The sequence below is a fragment of the Convolutriloba macropyga genome, chromosome 2 (assembly GCF_964194025.1).
Source record: "Convolutriloba macropyga chromosome 2, txConMacr16.3, whole genome shotgun sequence".
NCBI lineage: Eukaryota > Metazoa > Xenacoelomorpha > Acoela > Convolutidae > Convolutriloba > Convolutriloba macropyga.
This window is the reverse complement of record NC_134469.1, coordinates 67,383,140-67,402,760: the sequence shown is the minus strand read 5'-3', so window position 1 is coordinate 67,402,760 and position 19,621 is coordinate 67,383,140. Positions and strand designations below refer to the sequence as shown.

The following is a 19,621-nucleotide window of genomic DNA, read 5'->3' as shown; positions in this document are numbered from 1 at the left end:
ACTTTGATACTATGCTATAACTATACGTTTAGGTAGAATTTAAACAAAATTGCTAATTTAACCAGAACAAAGATCTGGAAACTGTCGAATATAAATAAAGAAACTAAAAAGCCCACTTTGAACAATATTTTGCTTTAATATGCGGGTAAACGGTAAAGTTTTAAATAAATCCCAATTACCTTTTGATCCTGAAAGAATGAATGGAATAAAAAATGAACTTTTTTACTGGATCAAAAATATCCTATTTGTACTGGAATAAAAACCATCAAGCTTGTACTGGAATCATTAAAATCAGCTTGGTTTTATTGGAATAAAATTATCACTTTTATGGAAATGAAGAAAACAGCATGAGTAGTCCTGATTCAACAAGGACTGAATAAGCTACAGACCACACGTCAGCCTCTTTATGCGACTTGTAGGGACAGATTTTCATAGTAAACGAATGATAATATATAAAAAATGAGAAAATTTATTTCATTCGTTTTTTTAGAAAATAGGATTTTTAAACTATTAGGTTTAAAAACTTAACCTCGAAAAACTGTTCACCGTTCAACTATGATACTTTAGACAGCTCAAGGCTAACTTATAACAAGCCAATGATGGAACGACAACGTATAAGTCTGGACATAAACGCACGAAAGTCTGGTGAACGCACGAAAGTCTGGACATGAACGCACGAAAGTCTGGCGAACGCACGAAAGTCTGGACATAGGCAACTTCCGTCTGGGACGGTCTGGACATAGGTACTTTCCGTCTGGGACGGTCTGGACATACTTGCTTCCGTCTGGCACCTCAACCTGGGTATTAGACATTAACTAAATCCATTGTTACAAATTTCTTTGAAAAAGTTTTTGAGAAATTCAACTAAAATGTGAGCTCTTTCAAAGCGATTCCGCTATATTTCGCCAGAAAAAAAACATCAACTTTAACAAAAACCATTGGGGGACAAGGTAACAAACAAAAGCAAATCTCAACCAAAAATTCTGTACAAATTATTGAAACCAAATGCTGACACAGCCAAAAATATCATTACCAATCAACCGGAACCAATAATTGTATTCATTAGGCCTCACGGCCTCACTGTGTTCTACGAAAATCAATTGAGAACTTTCATTAATGGGACTAGGCAACAGATTAGCAAAACTAACAAAATGAGAAAAGCCACTCATAATTTAACACAAGCATGTGAAAGAAGTCAAAAAAATGACTTAGTAAAGATTCAATGAAACACGTCACTAACTAAGCCAAACAATAACGGAAGGAACAATGAAATTGTCAAAAAATAAACAACGTTTTTGCGAAAACAAACCATATGAAGGTCCTAAAAATGTTTAGTATAAAAAAACGACTGAAAATATTTGAAGATGTCTCATTACAGAGTCAATTAGATTGGTCATTAAAAAGATGCGGCGGTAGAACAATGAACTGGTCAAAATGCAAGAAAATTTGATTATTTTTTGAAAAAAGTAGTGTCAATGTTATTAAAAGTCGTAGATTTGAAACATCATTGAAAACCAAACTCAAAAACGCCTCTAGAGAGTCAATAAGACCTTTCTTTAATGAGTATAAACGACAAAACAATCAAATTGATGTAAAAAACTACTAAATCCAAAAAATGCTTCTATTTTTTTCAAAAAATAAAAAGAGTTGAGGTGTTAGGACACTCTGATTGCCTTTTGAGGGGATCAATGAAAACTGCAACTCTGCTTGATTAAAAAAACTTGCATCATCTGCTAATAGTATTCAACAAAAACGTTAGGAAAAAACTGTCAAAATAAGCCAAAATAAGAGGCCAGAATGCCAAACATGAAAAAAAAATTGTTCACAGAAACCTAAAGTCTATTCCAAGACCATTTTCTCACCTCACTTAAATAGAGTTTTATGAAATTCCCGCCACAAAAAAAACTCTTTTTCGCTCCATTTTCCTACTCCAGTTCACCTAAATCATTACTACTAATTCTCATTGACACGAAAAATTAACAATCTTTAAATGAAATTGTGGTTTTATTCAGTTTTAGCTAGACAAAAACGTTCGAATCAAAAAATTTTCTAGTTCCGCATTATCACTATGGTACGTTTTTTAAACGAAAAAGATTGCTACAAATCGAACTAGCTACATTCTGGGAGACAACCTTCCAAACAAGTAAATTTTAAAAAAATTGATGCCTTATGTGGTTTCCTTAAGATAAATGTTTTAGCTTGAATTAACTACACAACGCATGTTAGTCTCATTTTGTCGGTTGTTTTAGATTAGTTAGTCAATACTCTATAATGAGAATAATTCAACCTATATAAATTGACTAATACAGATTTATAAATTTTACTTCGTCTTCAAACGCATTTTTTTAATATGTACGCTTCAAAATAATGAGATGAAGTTATGAGCGCTATTAAAAAAACAATTTGAACTAGAACAAACAAAAAATTGGGATTAACGAGAAATGGACAGCACTACATGAAAATTCAAATATACTCAAACTTCCTGCTGTGAATTTCCAGCATCGTATCGCGCTGTTTTTGCTTCGGTAGTTTCACATTTTTCCAGTGAAACGGAATGAGGACTTTTTTTTACAAACAGGTATTGTCATTTTTTTGAATTCAAATTGAGTTTTTTGAGCAATAACGGGTTGTCGGGTCTGGTTAAGTCGAATGTTCAAGATTACTCTCAGCAAGCTTAAGAAAATTACCATAAATCAGAAATGGTCGTTTGCATACTAAGAAAATCGACAGTATTTTTGGTTTTAAAAGCAAATTTGTTTGTCGGTATATTCGTTTTTTCTCGGTGTGCTTGGTTTTAAGTGCAAAATTTCGAAATGGTTAGATTAAAACCCCAGGAAATTATAAGAAAATGCCTTCCGTACTGGATTCCTCATCCATGTATCAAGATTCAGTCAGTGTGAATTATTGAACTGACTACCCATCAGTATCGATCCGAGTATGGTAAATTTTTTAGCATGTAAAAGAAACATTTTGTTCATATTCGTTCAAGTAGTCAACGATATAAGCTGAACAAAAAAGTCAGTCATGTTCACTTTTCATTGAAAGAAAAATTCTTGCGATCAGAAAAACTTGCAAGTCGAAATTTATCTTAACATTTGCCTACATGAGAAAAAAATTAACAATTTTTTACGTTTCGAACCAAAGAAACGGATGCCAAGATACTGGACATACACAATAAATTTCTTACGTAAGGATATTGAACATAAAAAATCTAGACATACAGGTAATTTTGTACGTTTGAATTAAATTGTACCGAATAAACAGGATGTAGTTGCGGTTTTCACATGGAAAAACAAACATCAGATCAAAAGGAGACCTACACAGAAATTAAGTTTTGTCGGTTCTCACTTATGCATCTTTTGTTTGGTATTAGAGTTGGCCAAATTGCAGGAAGTTTATGAAAATTTGAACACGTGCACTGAATTGAGCGTTGAAAAAAAGCGTTGTCGCTCTTTTGTTGCTTCGATAGTTTCAAATTTTCCCAGTGAAACAAAACTAAATTTTTTTATTAGACATACCGGCAATTTTGTCCCGTTGGATCATTTTGTACAAAAAAAAACAGGAAATAGTGACAATTTTTTACATGGAAAAACAAACATTAGATCGAAATTTGACCTACACAGTAATTATGTTTTCTCTGTTATCACTTATGTATCTATTGTTTGGTGTTTGTCAAAATGCCAGAAAATTGATCAAAGTCGAAAATAAGCACTGAAGTGAGCGTTGGAAAAAACGTTGTCTCTCTTTTGTTGCTTCTGTAGTATTACATTTTCCATGTGAAACGGAATTAAAACTGTTTATTAAAAACTAGCATTGTCCTTATTTTGCATATAAAAAAATTTTCATAAAAAACAAGGGGTTGCCTGGTCTTGTTACGTCCATTCATCAATATTGCTCATATCATCCTACACAACATTGCCATATATTAGAAATGGTTATTTGTTTACAAAGGAAATCGACAGTATTTTTTGGTTTTAAAAACAAAATTGTCGTCGGTATAATCGATTCTCTTTGATGTCCTTGGTTTTAAGTGCTACAAAAGTTCAAAGTAGTTAATTTAAAATTCCAGGAAATAATGAGAAAATGCCTTCCGTACTTGATTTCTCATCGCTGTATCAAGATTCAGTGAGTGTGATTTAGTGAACTGAAACCCATCAATAATCAAAATATCAGAATCTTATTATATTTTAATTTGTAAAACAAACTTTTTGTTCATTTTCATTCAATTAGTCCTGTAAATGAGCTGAAGAAGAAAATTAGTCATGTTAACTTTTTAAATAGTCTTGCCATCAAAAAAACTTACAAATGAAAATTTATAACATTTGCCTACATGAGAAAAAAATTAACAATTTTTTACGTTTCGAACCAAAGAAACGGATGCCAAGATACTGGACATACACAATAAATTTCTTACGCAAGGATAATGAACATAAAAAATCTAGACATACAGGTAATTTTGTAGGTTTGAATTAAATTGTACCGAATAAACAGGATGTAGTTGCGGTTTTCACATGGAAAAACAAACATCAGATCAAAAGGAGACCTACACAGAAATTAAGTTTTGTCGGTTCTCACTTATGCATCTTTTGTTTGGTATTAGAGTTGGCCAAATTGCAGGAAGTTTATGAAAATTTGAACACGTGCACTGAAATGAGCGTTGAAAAAAAGCGTTGTCGCTCTTTTGTTGCTTCGATAGTTTCAAATTTTCCCAGTGAAACAAAACTAAATTTTTTTATTAGACATACCGGCAATTTTGTCCCGTTGGATCATTTTGTACAAAAAAAACAGGAAATAGTGACAATTTTTTACATGGAAAAACAAACATTAGATCGAAATTTGACCTACACAGTAATTATGTTTTCTCTGTTATCACTTATGTATCTATTGTTTGGTGTTTGTCAAAATGCCAGAAAATTGATCAAATTCGAAAACAAGCACTGAAGTGAGCGTTGGAAAAAACGTTGTCTCTCTTTTGTTGCTTCTGTAGTATTACATTTTCCCAGTGAAACGGAATTAAAACAGTTTATTAAAAACAAGCATTGTCCTTATTTTGCATATAAAAAAAAATTTAAAAAAAAACAAGGGGTTGCCTGGTCTTGTTACGTCCATTCATCAATATTGCTCATATCATCCTACACAACATTGCCATATATTAGAAATGGTTATTTGTTTACAAAGAAAATCAACAGTATTTTTGGTTTTAAAAACAAAATTGTCGTCGGTATAATCGATTCTCTTTGATGTCCTTGGTTTTAAGTGCTACAAAAGTTCCAAGTAGTTAATTTAAAATCCCAGGAAATAATGAGAAAATGCCTTCCGTACTTGATTTCTCATCGCTGTATCAAGATTCAGTGGGTGTGATTTAGTGAACTGAAACCCTATTAATCAAAATATCAGAATCTTATTATATTTTAATTTGTAAAACAAACTTTTTGTTCATTTTCATTCAATTGGTCCTGTAAATGAGCTGAAGAAGAAAATTAGTCATGTTCACTTTTTAAATAGTCTTGCCATCAAAAAAACTTACAAATGAAAATTTATAACATTTGACTACATGAAAAACAAAAAAATTTCGACATTTTTTTACTTTTCAAACCAAAGATAACAATGCCAAGATACTGGACATACACAATAAATTTTTCACGCACTGAAATTGAATTTAAAAAATCTTGACATACAGGTTGTTTTGTAAGTTTAAATTAAATTTTACCGAATAAACAGGACATAGTGACGGTTTTTTACATGGAAAAACAAACATTAGATCAAAGGAGACCAAGAAAGAAAGTATGGTTTGTCTGTTCTCACGTATGCATCTTTTTTTGGTATTAGAATTGGCCAAATTTCAGGAACATCAAGAAAATTCGAACACGTGCACTGAAATGAGCGTTGAAAAAAGCGTGGTCGCTCTTTTTTTGCTTCGGTAGTTTCATATTTTCTCAATGAAACGGTATTAGAACCATTTATTACAAACAAGCACTGTCCTTATTTTCTATTAAAAATAAGATACTGGACATACACAATAAATTTCCTACACATTGAAACTGAACATAAAAAATGTAGACATACAGGTATTTTTATACGTTTCAATTAAATTTTACCAAATAAACAGGACATTATGAGCGTTTCTTGCATGGGAAAACAAAGATTCTGAACGTTTTGTCCTTGTTTTTCATTCAAATAATGAGTTTTTTCAAACAATAACGGGTTGCCAGGTCTTGCTGAGCCCATTCATCAGGATTATTCTTCGCTTGTTTATGAAAATTACCCTAGATCAGAAATTGCCCATTGTGTACGTAAAAAAATCGACAGTATTTTTGGTTCTAAAAGTGAAAATGTCATTGTTATATTCGTTCGCTTTCAATGTGCTTGGTTTTAAATTGCAACCAAAAAAGTCGAAATAGTCAGTTTGAAAACGCATGAAAAAATGAGAAAATTCCTTCCGTACTTGATTCCTCATCGCCGTACCATGATTCAGTAAGTGTTGTTTAACGAACTGAATACCCATCAATATTTAACATATCTGAATTCGGTAAATTTTTCAACATTTGTTCGTAAGTTGAACAAGTGCACTGAAATAGGCGTTAAAACAAAACGTTGTTGCTCTTTTGTTGCTTCAGTAGTTTAACGTTTCTTTTGTGGAATGGATTTAAAAATATCTATTACAAAGAAACATTGTGCTTATTTTTCATTGAAAAATTGTTTTTCTTAAACAATAACGGGTTGCCAGGTCTTGTTCAGCCTATTCATCAAGATTACTCGTGTTTATCGAAATTACCCTAGATCAGAAATTGCCATTTGTTTACGTAAAAAAATTGACAGTATTTTTGTTCTAAAAGTGAGAATGTCATTGGTATTTTTGTTCGCGTTTGGTGTGCTTGGTTTTAAGTGTAACCAAAAAGGTCCAAACTGTAATTTTGAAAAACCAGGAAATTATGAAACAAACGCCTTCGCCTTCCGTACTTAATACCTCATTGCCGTAACAAAATTCAATAAGTGTGATTTAACGAAATGAAAACCCATCACTGCTCAACATATCTGAATCTGGTATTGCTTTAGCTTGTAAAACAAAAAAAATTATTTGTTCAAGTAGTCTTGTAAAGGAGCTGAAGAAGAAAATCAGTCATGTTCACTTTTTATTGGAAGACATAATGTTGCGGACAACTTAAATGGACAATTTAAAATTGCGGAAATGGACAATTGCGGAAATAAAATGGACAATTTTTTACGCTTCAAAACAAAGATATGGATGCCAAGAAACTGGACAAGCATAACAAATGTCTTGCGCATTGAAACTGCACATAAAAAATCGAGACATACGGATAATTTTCTACGTTTGAGTCAGATTCTAACCAATAAACAGGACATTGTGACAGTTTCTTACATGAAAAAACAAACAATCTAAACGTTTTGTGCTGCATTTTTTTCGAACTGCTGGACTATACCATATCAAAAAAAACATTAGAACGAAAAAAGAGCTACACAGAAACAAATTGTGTCCGGTCTAACTTACTGAGACCGGTTTGTTTTCGAATTGGCCAACATGCAGCAAGGTGGAAAAAATTTGAAGAAATGCAATTCAACGGGCCTTGATAAAAAACGTTGTCGCTTTTTTGTCGCTTCGGTAGTTTCACAATATTCTGGTGAAACGGAATGAGGACTATTTCTAAGACACATTCTTTTTCCCTTTTTATGACAAAAAATGAGTTTTCATACATAAAAATGTGTCGCCAGTTCTTGTTAAGACCATCCATCACGATTACTGTTAGCAGGTTTCACAAAATTACCCTAGATCAGAAAATATCGTTTGTATCCGTAGGAAAATCGACATTAATTTTGGTTTCAAAAGTAATATTGTCGTTGGTATATTAGTTTGCTTTTGGTGTTCTTTATTTAAGGTGTAACAAAAAGTCGCGTAGTTAGTTCCAAACCCCAAAAATTAGTGAGAAATTACATTCCGCACTTGATCGCTCATTGTCTTATCATGATTCAGTGAGTTTGGTTTAAGGAAGTGAATCCCCATCAATATTCACCATATCTGAGTCTGGTAATTGTTTTTACTTGTTAAACAAACAATTTATTCCTATTCGTTCAACTTGTCTTGTAAATGAGCTGAAGAAGAAAGGCAGTCATGATCATTTTTATTGGAAGAAATAGTCTTGCGATCACAAAAACTTGCAAGAGAAAATTTTTAATAATGGACTACATTAAAAAATTCGACACACTTTTTACGTTTCAAACGTAAAGTACCAATGCCAAGATACTGCACATACACAAAATGACTAGCGCATTGAAATTGAACCTACTAAATCCAGACAAACCGTCAATTTTGTACGTTTGAATCAAATTAGTACCAATTAAATAGAAACAGTGACGGTTCTTACTCGGAAAAACAAACATTAGATCAAAAGGAGACTTATAAAAAAATTACCTTTTGCGCGTTGTCACTTATGCAGATTATGTCCGGTTTTCCATTAGGCAAAACTGCAGAAAGTTTGAGAAAAATCGAACACGTGCACTGAAAGGGACGATGAATAAAAAAAGCTTTCCTGATGATGAGTACGATGAGAGACTTATTTTACACATTTTGCTAACAATTAGTTTTTTTGTTTTACCTAGCTATGTTTTCCAGAAATTTCAACTGTAATAGTGCACTGAAATTTGCAGATCATTGGAAAACTTACAAAAGGTGCAAAATTGAGCTGATCTCAAGGTGCAAAATTGAGCGAGTTGTTTTATGGTGATATTTGTAAACAACATAAACGCTATTATGCATAAATATAGCACTGCGGCCTTTGATTGGACACTCCCAATGCAATTATTCAAGAAGAGGTCGACTAATTTAAAAAAAACAAAAGCGAAAGTTTTAATTACTATCAATATCCAATAAATCAGTAATTTTTGAGTCAGTGAGCTGAGTTATGCCCGGGTCGAGGTTCGGCGGTGAATTTTCGTAAGAAATGCGGTGAAATGCGGTGAAAAAAAAATAATTTTCACCGCGTATTTCTTACATCTTTTTGCGGTGAATGCGTTGAATCGCGGTGAATTATTTATTTTCACCGCGTTCTCAGTATTCTTAAAATAATAACCGTCCAAACACGGTTTCGAACCTCTGCCCTCACGCATGCCTTCAACTGCTCAGTCCACTGCGCCTACTGTCACTTAAATCCTTGCAATTTCTTGTGAATTTAAATCAGATTGAGTTAACTTTGGAATTTATATGCGGTGAATTTTTGTAAGAAATGCGGTGAATTTCGCAGTGAATTTTTGTAAGCAATGCGGTGAAATGTGGTGAATTATTTTTTTTCACCGCATTCACCGCTTTCACCGCACTTCTTACATTAATTTGCCACAAAAATCGATGCGGTGAATTTTTGTAAGAAATGCGGTGAAATGCGGTGAAATATTTAATTTCACCGCGTTCACGGCAATCACCGCATTTCTTACAAAGATTCACCGCATTCACCGCATTTCTTACAAAATTTACCCAAAAACCTCGACCCGGGTGTCCTTGAATTGGTACCAAGCCAATTTAATGATAATAACACTGAAAAATTCAAATTTCTTTAAATATATGCAAAGATCTAGCAATTTTTTTGCTTCATTTGCCATTTGCCCTACATTTCATCAAGACCCCGGTGTGTTGGGCCACAACGCTTGTCATCGATAGATCATTGTAAATCCATAAGATCTGAAAACCCATGATGGAATAAAACCATAAAAACCATAAAATCGAAACAGCTTTCTATACGTGGCCCTTTCTGTGTCATCAGTTGAAATGTCGTGTTTAACTAAAGAAATGACAGTCTATAAGACTCAGAGGAATTCATAGCAAAATCTTAAGGAGTCTCTATAGTCCCGAGTTTTATGTGCTTTTATGTCCCAGCGAAGCTCATAATATAATCATAAATGTTCCTATATGAATTTTCTACCCCCTTCATAAAATTTTAATGGAGCATAGTAGGTTTAATCGATTGACTTTCATGAAAGCACCATAATCCTCCGGAGGGTTTTTTTGGGACCCAAACCCGGGTCTATTCAGTGTCCTTTTAATTTTCGTTTCAGCGGCGGAAAAGTGAAAACATTTAATTTATTGTATTAAATCGTCAAAACATTTAATGAAAACACTTTCTATTTGCCAGTTCACGAGGTGGTCTACCAGCAGACTTTGGTGAGAACGAGAGATTATCACCTAAATTTGACCGAGACAGATGGTGGATCTGGAGTTACCATCACGAGGCAGAACGACTGGGAAGTATGTATTACGTCATTTCACACCTGTCTACTTTGTGCGTATTAAAATATATATTTCATGCTCATCAAAACAACTATTTTGTGCATATCAAAACACATATTCCTTGTGTGTCAAAACAGTAAGAACCAGCTTTATATTGCATTTTCGATCCTTTCTGGGGCCGTTTTTGGGGCGACAGTGACCGTACGGCAGACCCTGGTTGGGTTCTTTTTACAGCCTTTAGGGGAGTAGAGTTAGGGCTACTTGTTTACCTAGTTCTCGAAGACTAACCGACCCTATAAAACGCTGAAGATAAACTTCGATTATAACGGTGGTAATAGTATACAGCACCGAAGTCAATGGTATACACATAGTGCAAATATCTATTAGGCTGAATAGATTTAGGTGTGCATGCGCTATATAAAAGAGAATAGAGTCTTCTTTGTATGTGATTGGTGGAGAATACACATTTTGGATTTTCGTCTGCTGCAACCGCATTACTGAATATTTGATACACATTTGATGAGTTTATTCATTATAACATATCCAAGACAGATTCTTTTGATCAATCCCTCACAGTCCTGGAACTTTCTACTGTAAGATAAGATAACATTTTCTGCTAAGAAATTATATTGGGTATGATCCGATGAACTCTTGCACGATAGAACGATTTTTGTTGGATCCTATATAAAAATCTGATGACCAAATTTTTGTAGTATAAGATGTGAAAAAACCTGTTCTCTCATTTGGTTCTACTTCGATTGGTTGATTCCAGCAATTAATTCAGTTATCGACGTGCCAGCTCATTCTTTATCATTTCACTTGTTTTGACGTGCATCGTTGTCAGTCTCAAATTTGTTCCTGATGATTATATAATCGTGCTGAAGACCTCTGTTCTTTATATAAAAAAGCCAACATGTTAATCCACTGCATAACATTGAGCTAGTTTCACTTCCTCAGAATGGTATGCAAATGAGGATAATAATTTCTAACCATTTTCCTGCGGCGCCAAAAAAATTTGCCATTTTGAAAAATCAAATAAGGCGCCAAGAAGAACTCTATTGAGTAAACTACTATGCCACAGAAATTTTATTGCTTAATTGTTCTGACCCCCTTTAGTGGGGGATTAAATTTATGCTCAAATTTTATTCGTTCGGTGTATGCCGACAGATCGATATTTTGGAAGTAGAAGAACATAGGTGGTATCACTGCGAATTCGTCGAACGTAGAATTATAAATCAAACAGTTTAGAAGTTTCGCCTTTGTCACTAAGTTATCCCGGTTTTTCATCATTCGTCGATATACAAGTTTTCTTCGTTTTTTTCGTTATCATTGTTAGGTTTTGGATAGTTTTTGATCGTTATTGATGTATATATATATATATATATATATATATATATATATATATATATATATATTTTATGACAGGTACCACGTAACATTTTAAAGAACCATAAAAAGAGGCTTCCGGAAATTTTTCTTTCATAACATATAGTTTTTGGAACCTCAAAAACATGTCTTTTTATTTTCATATTTTTAATATTGTTTTTAGGTTGTTCTTATTTTTGTCGTACCATTAATTCTAATTATTGAAAAGACCAGTGTTTTTTTCGTATACGCAACAATCATTGAAGTTTTATCTGTGTTTGATGTCAAAAGCCTATGTTTTTTATGTGTTCCAAAATGTTGGTGCTCAAAAAAGAATAATTGATTTCTGAACGTTGCTTCTTTTTTTGTTTTGTTTTCGACTTATATTTAAATACCATTAATGACAGCTTCTAGCTGCTTCACAGTGAAACTAAAAGCATCTTTTTAATACCTTAATTTTTATCTTTTATGTTTTTCAATTAAAATTTGATTACTATGTCTCCCAAATTATTCTTGAGATCCCTTCTCTCACATTCTGTATAAAAACAGGCCTCATCAATATAAAAGGTCATTTTATTGGATGTGGGTTTTCATTTTATACCTGAAATAACTGACTAAGACACTTTCTTTTAAATTTTCTAAAAACTTTGAACCTTGTCGTTATTTGTTGGTTTTAATTTGCGTTTCTGTTATCTTTGTCCCTCTGTAATTAATGAGCAATACTCACAGTTTTTTATTATTGACTAATATGAAGTTGATAATGCAAAATTTCTAATTTTTTTTCAAACGCTGCGTGTACCTGCTTTGTGTTCTCGGCGTCAACTGTTACCTCACGCTGTATGGATTTTATGGCAAAACTTTTGAGCACAATTAGAAAGCTTTCTTGGAGAGTTCAAAATCTAAATTAATTAAATTGGGGTTAACTTTCTAATAATAAAACTGTTTCCCGAGGGACCTTGGTGTATGAAGTTCAGTTTGAAAAGTGAAGACAAGTTGAGTTAAAGAGCCTCATCTACTTTTTATTTTTGTGACTTTTTGCTATCTCTGCTTAATTTGTAAGATATTTCTGCCAAGAATGTGGACAAGCGGAACGATATGTGTAACCACACAATATGAGCCTCCTTGTTGAACTCTTATGGTTGTATCTGATAGGAAAATCTCTTTTATAAACTATAATTTTGTGAAATTTCATCATATAAGATCTGATGAGAGCCAGTAGTAGTTTACGAGATCAAATAACACAAATTTTATTATTTTAAGATCTGATAACCAGAAGTTTCATTGCGTAAGATCTGAGGGACAGAATTTTTTCGTTGACAATATGATAACAGGATTTGCTATCATATAAGATCTCAAAAACAGATCTGATTGAAAGGCATATCCCCTTTACAAAGAGCATTAGCCAAAAAGTTTTGTTAAATGTTTTCTGAAATTTCTGCTTTCCAGAATCACTGTGATTGAAGTAGTCAGTATTAACCGCCAATTAAATCTTTCACCTATCTTTCAACTATCTTTCAAACCTGTGCTCAAATTACTGTTTTTAATAGCCGCCCTCATCTTCTCAGCCGGCTATTATAGCGCTCCTTTTTTTTACAATTCCAAAAATTTGAATTCTATCGGGGCGCTGTCTTTTTTTTTAAATATGTTCTCATATTATCATGATTTTTGAAGTCAAATTGGAGTAGTGATTTTGATCACGCTGAAACAGGAAATGGAACGAAAAAGCGAGTAATTTTGCGGTGTGAAAGTTTTTTGGTCTAATTTTAATGTAGAGTAAGAAAACGGTGTTTGAACAAAAATTCGCTTTCTCGCTAGTGGTTTTTGTTCACATGCGGCAATTTCACGTTGATTTTTACTTTTTTGTTCGATTTTTTGAATCGAGTTTTTTTTCTAAAAGGTTTTCCCAATTCATAAATAGCTCATTCTAGGCCTAATTTGTTGTTTGAACCAAATTTGCATTTCTCGCTATTTGTTTTTTGTTCACATGCGGCATTTTGACACCGATTCTTTGTTTTTTTTCTAATTTTTTTATCTGATTTTTTTAAAAAAGGTTTTCCCCTTTAGCTCATAGTCCATTATAAGTCGTTTATTGCTTAGACAATGAAAGTTCTTTCAATTGTACGTCAGGACTTGTCCTGATATGTTTTTTTAACTTCGTCGAACTTGTTTTCCTTTCACCCATTTCGCCGCTTTTTCGACATTTTGCGTGAAATCTTCTTGACTTCTCTAGGCTAGTTTCACTCTTCTATCATTCTGCTCAAAGTCCTTTTAAACAAAATCCTTTTTAAACAAAGTCCTTTTTCAGCAAAGCAAATCAAAATGAAATGAGTCAGTATAAAAAAATCAAAGTCAGAAATAGAAACGGGATAAACCCATAAAGCCCATTTTTAGATGCCCGGTAATTGAACTTTATTCTCATAAGTTTTAATTGCTATCTATAACAATTATTGGAATTGATACTAGACCCTGTAGCCTCTCCCTGAGAGACAGGAGCATGTTCAATTACGAAAGGACATCAAAATAAATTGCACTTTAAAATGTTTTTGTACAAACATCAATTTTTGTTGATATTTTCTTTTCTTTCTATCCCAATAGAGTTATGGGAATCAACGGCAGCTGTTTTTCGTCAATCTGCCGGAGATGTTTTTTCACTTCGTTGAACTTTTTTTCGCTTTACTCATTTTGCTGCTTTTTCGCGATTTTGCGTGAAATCTTCTTGACTTCTCTAGGCTAGTCTCACTCTTCTGTCATTCTGCTCAAAGTCGTTTTAAACAGCAGCTAGTCAGCAAAGCAATTCAAAATCAAGAGAGTCAGTATAAAAAATCAAAGTCAGAAAAGAAACGGGATACACCCATGAAGCCCATTTTTAGATGCCCGGTAGTTGAACTTTGTTGTCATAAGTTTTAGTTACTATCTATAATGCTTATTGGTATTGATACTAGACCCTGTAGCTTTTCACTGAGAGACAGGAGTATGTTTAATAACGAAATGACATCAAAATAAATCGCACTTTAAATGTTTTTGTACAAAAATCAATTTTTGTGGATATTTTCTTTTCTTTCAATCCAAATAGAGTTATGGGAATCAACAACGGCTATTTTCCGGCAATCTGACGGGTATGTTTATGTATTAAGTTATGAAAAGTTTCAAGTGAGGCCAGTAATCAGAGCAAAAGTCCAAAGAGACCTGTTTCATAAAAACGATTCTTAAAACTTTTATACTAACTATGAAACATTATTGGAGACTAGAAATTTCGATTCTATAGTAAGCGTAGGTCCTTTGAAGTGGGTTTTTGACGCAAAATTTTACGTGTACAGTTTCTTTTTCCTGTGATTTGTAGGAGATGGGGAATCCTAACTTAATATTTAAATACGTCTTTCTCTTTAAAAAAATAGGTATGTATTTTTCACTATGATAAAAGCATCTAGAGAAATCAACTGTAATAAAGACAATCTTAAAGCTTATGAAGTTAGGCATGGTAACATAAAAATCATGACTTCTATATTTCCGATTTCATTTTGAACAATTTTACTTTTCTTACATGACTATACTTGATACAATGACCTCGAGTTGCTACTGTATCTTGCATATCTTCCCCTCCTGTGTGTCGGAGACCCAAAACACCGTAAAATTAGAATATCTAGCAAAATTCGCAAAATATCAAGAATATCATAAAATAACCACCAAAATAATACCCAAATTGTCCCATAGGTCTCCCACAATGCCCAGTAATTTGTCCACATCGCCCATTAGGTTGTCCACGTCGCCCAAAAGTAAAATAAGCTGAAATAACCTATAATAACCAAAATAACCAAATTTATCAATAATAACGATAAATAAGCAAAAATGGGAAGTAATAAAACACATATAGCACACAATGTAATTTAATGCCTATTAAGGGTTACAAATGAGTAAAGAATGCTGAATTAGGCCAAGTTTCTGTCGTAAAAGAGGAGAAATTATGTGTTAAAAAGGACGATTTGGTCCAAAATTTTGTGCAAATTTAGTACTCTTCCGTACCAAACTTTCCCATAAGATTGCTTGTAGTTGTTAATAATAGCAGCTTTTATTACTGACAATTGAATGGGGAGTATTGGGGAGAAAATATAAATAAATAACCGAAAAAAATAATTGGGGAGAGTAAATGTTGCAAAAAAAATCTGCAAAAAGCTGCAATTATGTCAACATAAAGGCAAAATTTTTCAATTACTGTCCAATTTCTCAGGTTCTATACGCACATGTTTGACAGCGAGAGTGCTTTTGAACGCTGAACGGAACCATGAACTTTTGGATGTGCTCTTAAGCCGACACAATCTAAATGAAATCAATTGATGAGGCAAATTTTGTTACAACATTTGAGCATTGCTCGATTATATGGCTCCTTACAAAGACAATAGCGCTCTTGAAAATCTAATTTTGTCTCAACATTGCTCCTAATTGGGCTTTTTTTGCATTATTTTTTGGTTGATGGCTCTTTTTGGCGGCTAAAGGCAATTTGCACGGTTTTAGCCTTTGTATTGGCTCAAACAATTCAATTTTTTTGGCCCGTTTCCAACTCATTATTGGAAGACACTACTTCATGTGAATCAGAATAAGGAGCTTCTACTGGCTGTTTTGAACGGTCAACACGCAGCCAGACAATAGAACAAAGAGAATTCTTTCGGAATAAAAATAATGTCTTTAGAAGTTGATTTTGTTTTTTTCTCTGAGGCTAAATAGTCTGGATGACTTTGTAGCTGGCAAATATACTCGAAAGACAATTTTTTAAATTTATCATTGACTATAGCGTTCGGGATTAGAACGTCAAGACCATTGGTGGCTGATAATGCAGAAATTCCATGATCGTCTGGTTTAAGTTGAATTCCAAACAGAACAATAGGCAAGGCTTTGAGCTAATCACTTTTTGCTGACTGTAAAGACTCTTTAAGAGTTCTATGACATTTTTCCATCTGACCGTTTGATTGAGGATGATCAGCAGTTGCTCTTAGCCAACAAAAGCCAAGAGTTTTTGCTAGGCTTTCGAAGAGTTTACTTTCGAATTGAGAACCTCTGTCTGTGGTTATGTTTAAGGCAAGCCAAATCTAGAAAATCAAGAAGTTCGAAAGACATCATTTACAGCTGTAGTTGACGATACAGGTTGTGCTTCAACCTATTTTGTCATTCTGTCGGTAAATGTTACAAGATAACTATGAGAATCTGGAACTGCTGAAAGTGGTCCCACAATATCTAGATGTAGGTGACCGAATCTTGTAATGCCGTCATTAATCTGGCATGTCTTAGGTTTTGTGTGTCCTGAAGTTTTGTTCTGTCGGCGTTGAAGACATTTTCTGCGCCACAATTTGTTATTTTGACCAACTTTTGGTCTTTTAAATCTTGCTTGAATCATCCTTTTTTGTAACTTCCCAATCAGGTTGACATACGTCATGGAACTGGTTGAAAATAGGAAAACGACCATCGGGAGGAAAAACAGGTCGTGAAACAACAGATTTACAACAGAGAAGTTTCTCATTGCCAAAGGTAACCTCTTCTGATCCGTTCAAATATTCATTTGTCATTTGAGTACGAAAATCTTCTGTTTAGCTTTTCGCTAATTCTGGTAAATCACAAACGTCTAAAAAGACGCCGCATCCATTTTGAGCTCTTCATTAGTACCAATTGAAGGACGAGGAGTAACAATCGGCTACAACTTTTTCCGACCCTGACAAATGGTGAATTTCATCTATACATTCAGCTATAAAAGAAGCATGTCTGGCTTGTCGAGGACTATGATTACTAGATGGGCTTATTAAGCAAAAAATGCAAGCCATAGGCTTGTGGTGCGTAACAACAGTAGTTTTTGCCTTCTATGAGATAAGGAAATTTTACGGTTGCAGCATAAATTGCAAGCAATTCTTTTTCAAAATTGCTGTAATTTCGTTCTGCTTGTGTTAGGCGTCTAGAGATAAATGCTGAACTCGATACCTCATGGAAAGTTGCACCAATAGCTGTTTCTGAAGCATTAGTTGTTAATGACAAGGTGGTATCTGTTGATATATGATGAAGAAGTACTGAATTGCTCAAGCCTTCTTTAAGTGCGCTAAAAGATTCTGAATGCTGGGGAAGCCAATCAAAGTTGGGTTCCGTGGTATTCAAAAGTAAATTAGCTTTATTCCTTCTCTTTTCTGCGTTGGTTGACTTGAATTAAGAAGATGCAGTAAAGGCTCAATAATTGGGGTATTTTGCGGAATACGCTTGCTGTAATAAACATTCCCACTATACTTTGGAGCTCTTTAAAACTTTAGGGTTCTTCTAATCTAATCAAGCTTTCAACCTTTGATGCAACTGGTGGAATACCTTCAGAGGAAATTTCAAATCCTAAGAAATCAACAGTTTCTTTAAGCCATTTGCATTTAGTCAGGTTTATAAGCAAGCCATAATCGTTTAATTTTTTAACAAGCGATCAAGTGTTTCAAGAAGCGACTCAATATCAGAGGATACTACCAATACGTCGTCTGAGTACACGAACACATCTGATATATTCTGAACAACTTCGTGAATAAAGCGTTGAAATGTCTTTCCTGCATTCTTCAGACCAAATGGCATTCTGAAAAATTCGAACAAACCAAAAGGTGTAGTTATGGCTTTTTTCTATGTCGTCTGAATGAATCGGTATCTGACGGTATACTTTGACCAAGTCAAGTCTGCTAGTCAATTAGGAGCCGTTAAGTTCAACCATTGAAGGCTGAGGCATGGGATAAATATCTCTGACAGTTATGCGGTATAGAGATCAATTGTCCCCGCAGTGTCTCCATTCGCCAATTTCTTTCTTTGGAACAATATGCAAAGGTGATGAAAAAGGACTCTTAGATGGTCGTATTATACCCAGCCGTTGCATCTCATCAAAAAAAATTTCTCAGCAATTTTTAGTTTTTCTGCTTTCAGCTGTCTTGGTTTAGGTAAAACTTTTTTCTCGGATGTTACAATTCTGTGGATTGTTTTATGTTTTGCTTCGACATCAAAATTAACGTCACCAAAAACATCTGAATATTTTTCCATGATTACTCTTACTCTATTATTTTCAATTGACACAAAATATTTGTTAACATCCTGGACTGATAAATGACTGTCTTCACCTGGTTCTAAAGATTGTCTCGTAGAAAGACCTGTTATGTTGTCAAATAAGGTGAGGTTATCACAAATAACTGTAATTTTGAATTCATTCAGGAACTCTGAGCCAAAAACATTGTCTTTGACATCTGCTTTAAAGAATGTAAAAGGAAATGTTCTTCGCAAAGAGTGAATTGAAATTGATAACGAATTTCTGCCAAACATTTTAATCGAATTTCTACTGAGAGTACTAAGTTTTGTTACACTAGGTGTTAAGGAGTTTGTATTAACAAAATTTTGCAGAATTATTTATTTTATTGAACCGTGTCTGCTATGAAATCGATTGGATTTTCTTTTAATTTAGTGGCTATGCGAATGCAGCGTTTACCCCCAGAGGTTGCCGCGCAAAAACTAGGGGTTACTAGTTTGACGGATTGGCTGGAGAGTTTGCGCGAGACGTTGGTTCTATGTTTTTGGGCTTCTGTCCTAGCCACCGACACCATGGTTTATATGATTTTGCTTTTTCAGCAAAGTAGAGACGATAGCGACAAATTTTTGGCCTTTGACCTGTGAAAGGTCTAGGTGTGTTCTGGATTGATCCAATTGACTTTGATTGGTTTGCTGGTTGGTTATTTTTTGTTGAATGCTGATTGTACAATGATTTTGTTGGCATCTGCTGTGTAGAGATTACAAATACGTTTGGAGGACTTGTAAATTGTATCAGCTAATGTTGCGAATTGTTCAACAGGAAGTTCTAGGTGGGATGAGAAGGCTGTTTTCACAGAAATTGGCGTTACCTGCATTAAGCTGTGCTTTATCACATCGTCATGTAACGTCAAGTTACATTCAACAAGCTTTCGTTGAAATCTCATCAAGCACAATGAAGGTTTTTGACCGTTCAATGAAATCTTTCACAGGGCTTCTTCAATCATTTCT

General features: G+C 33.8%; 1 protein-coding gene across 1 annotated transcript in view; it reads left to right on the top strand.

Annotated features, from left to right (window-relative positions):
• Nucleotides 1-19,621, top strand: part of LOC142334976 (uncharacterized) — a 139,509-nt gene that overhangs the window by 101,703 nt on the left and 18,185 nt on the right. Inside the window, exon 16 of the mRNA XM_075383303.1 lies at nucleotides 10,140-10,252. Coding sequence (XP_075239418.1) covers nucleotides 10,140-10,252 — 113 coding nt within the window. The remainder of the gene's footprint in view (nucleotides 1-10,139; nucleotides 10,253-19,621) is intronic.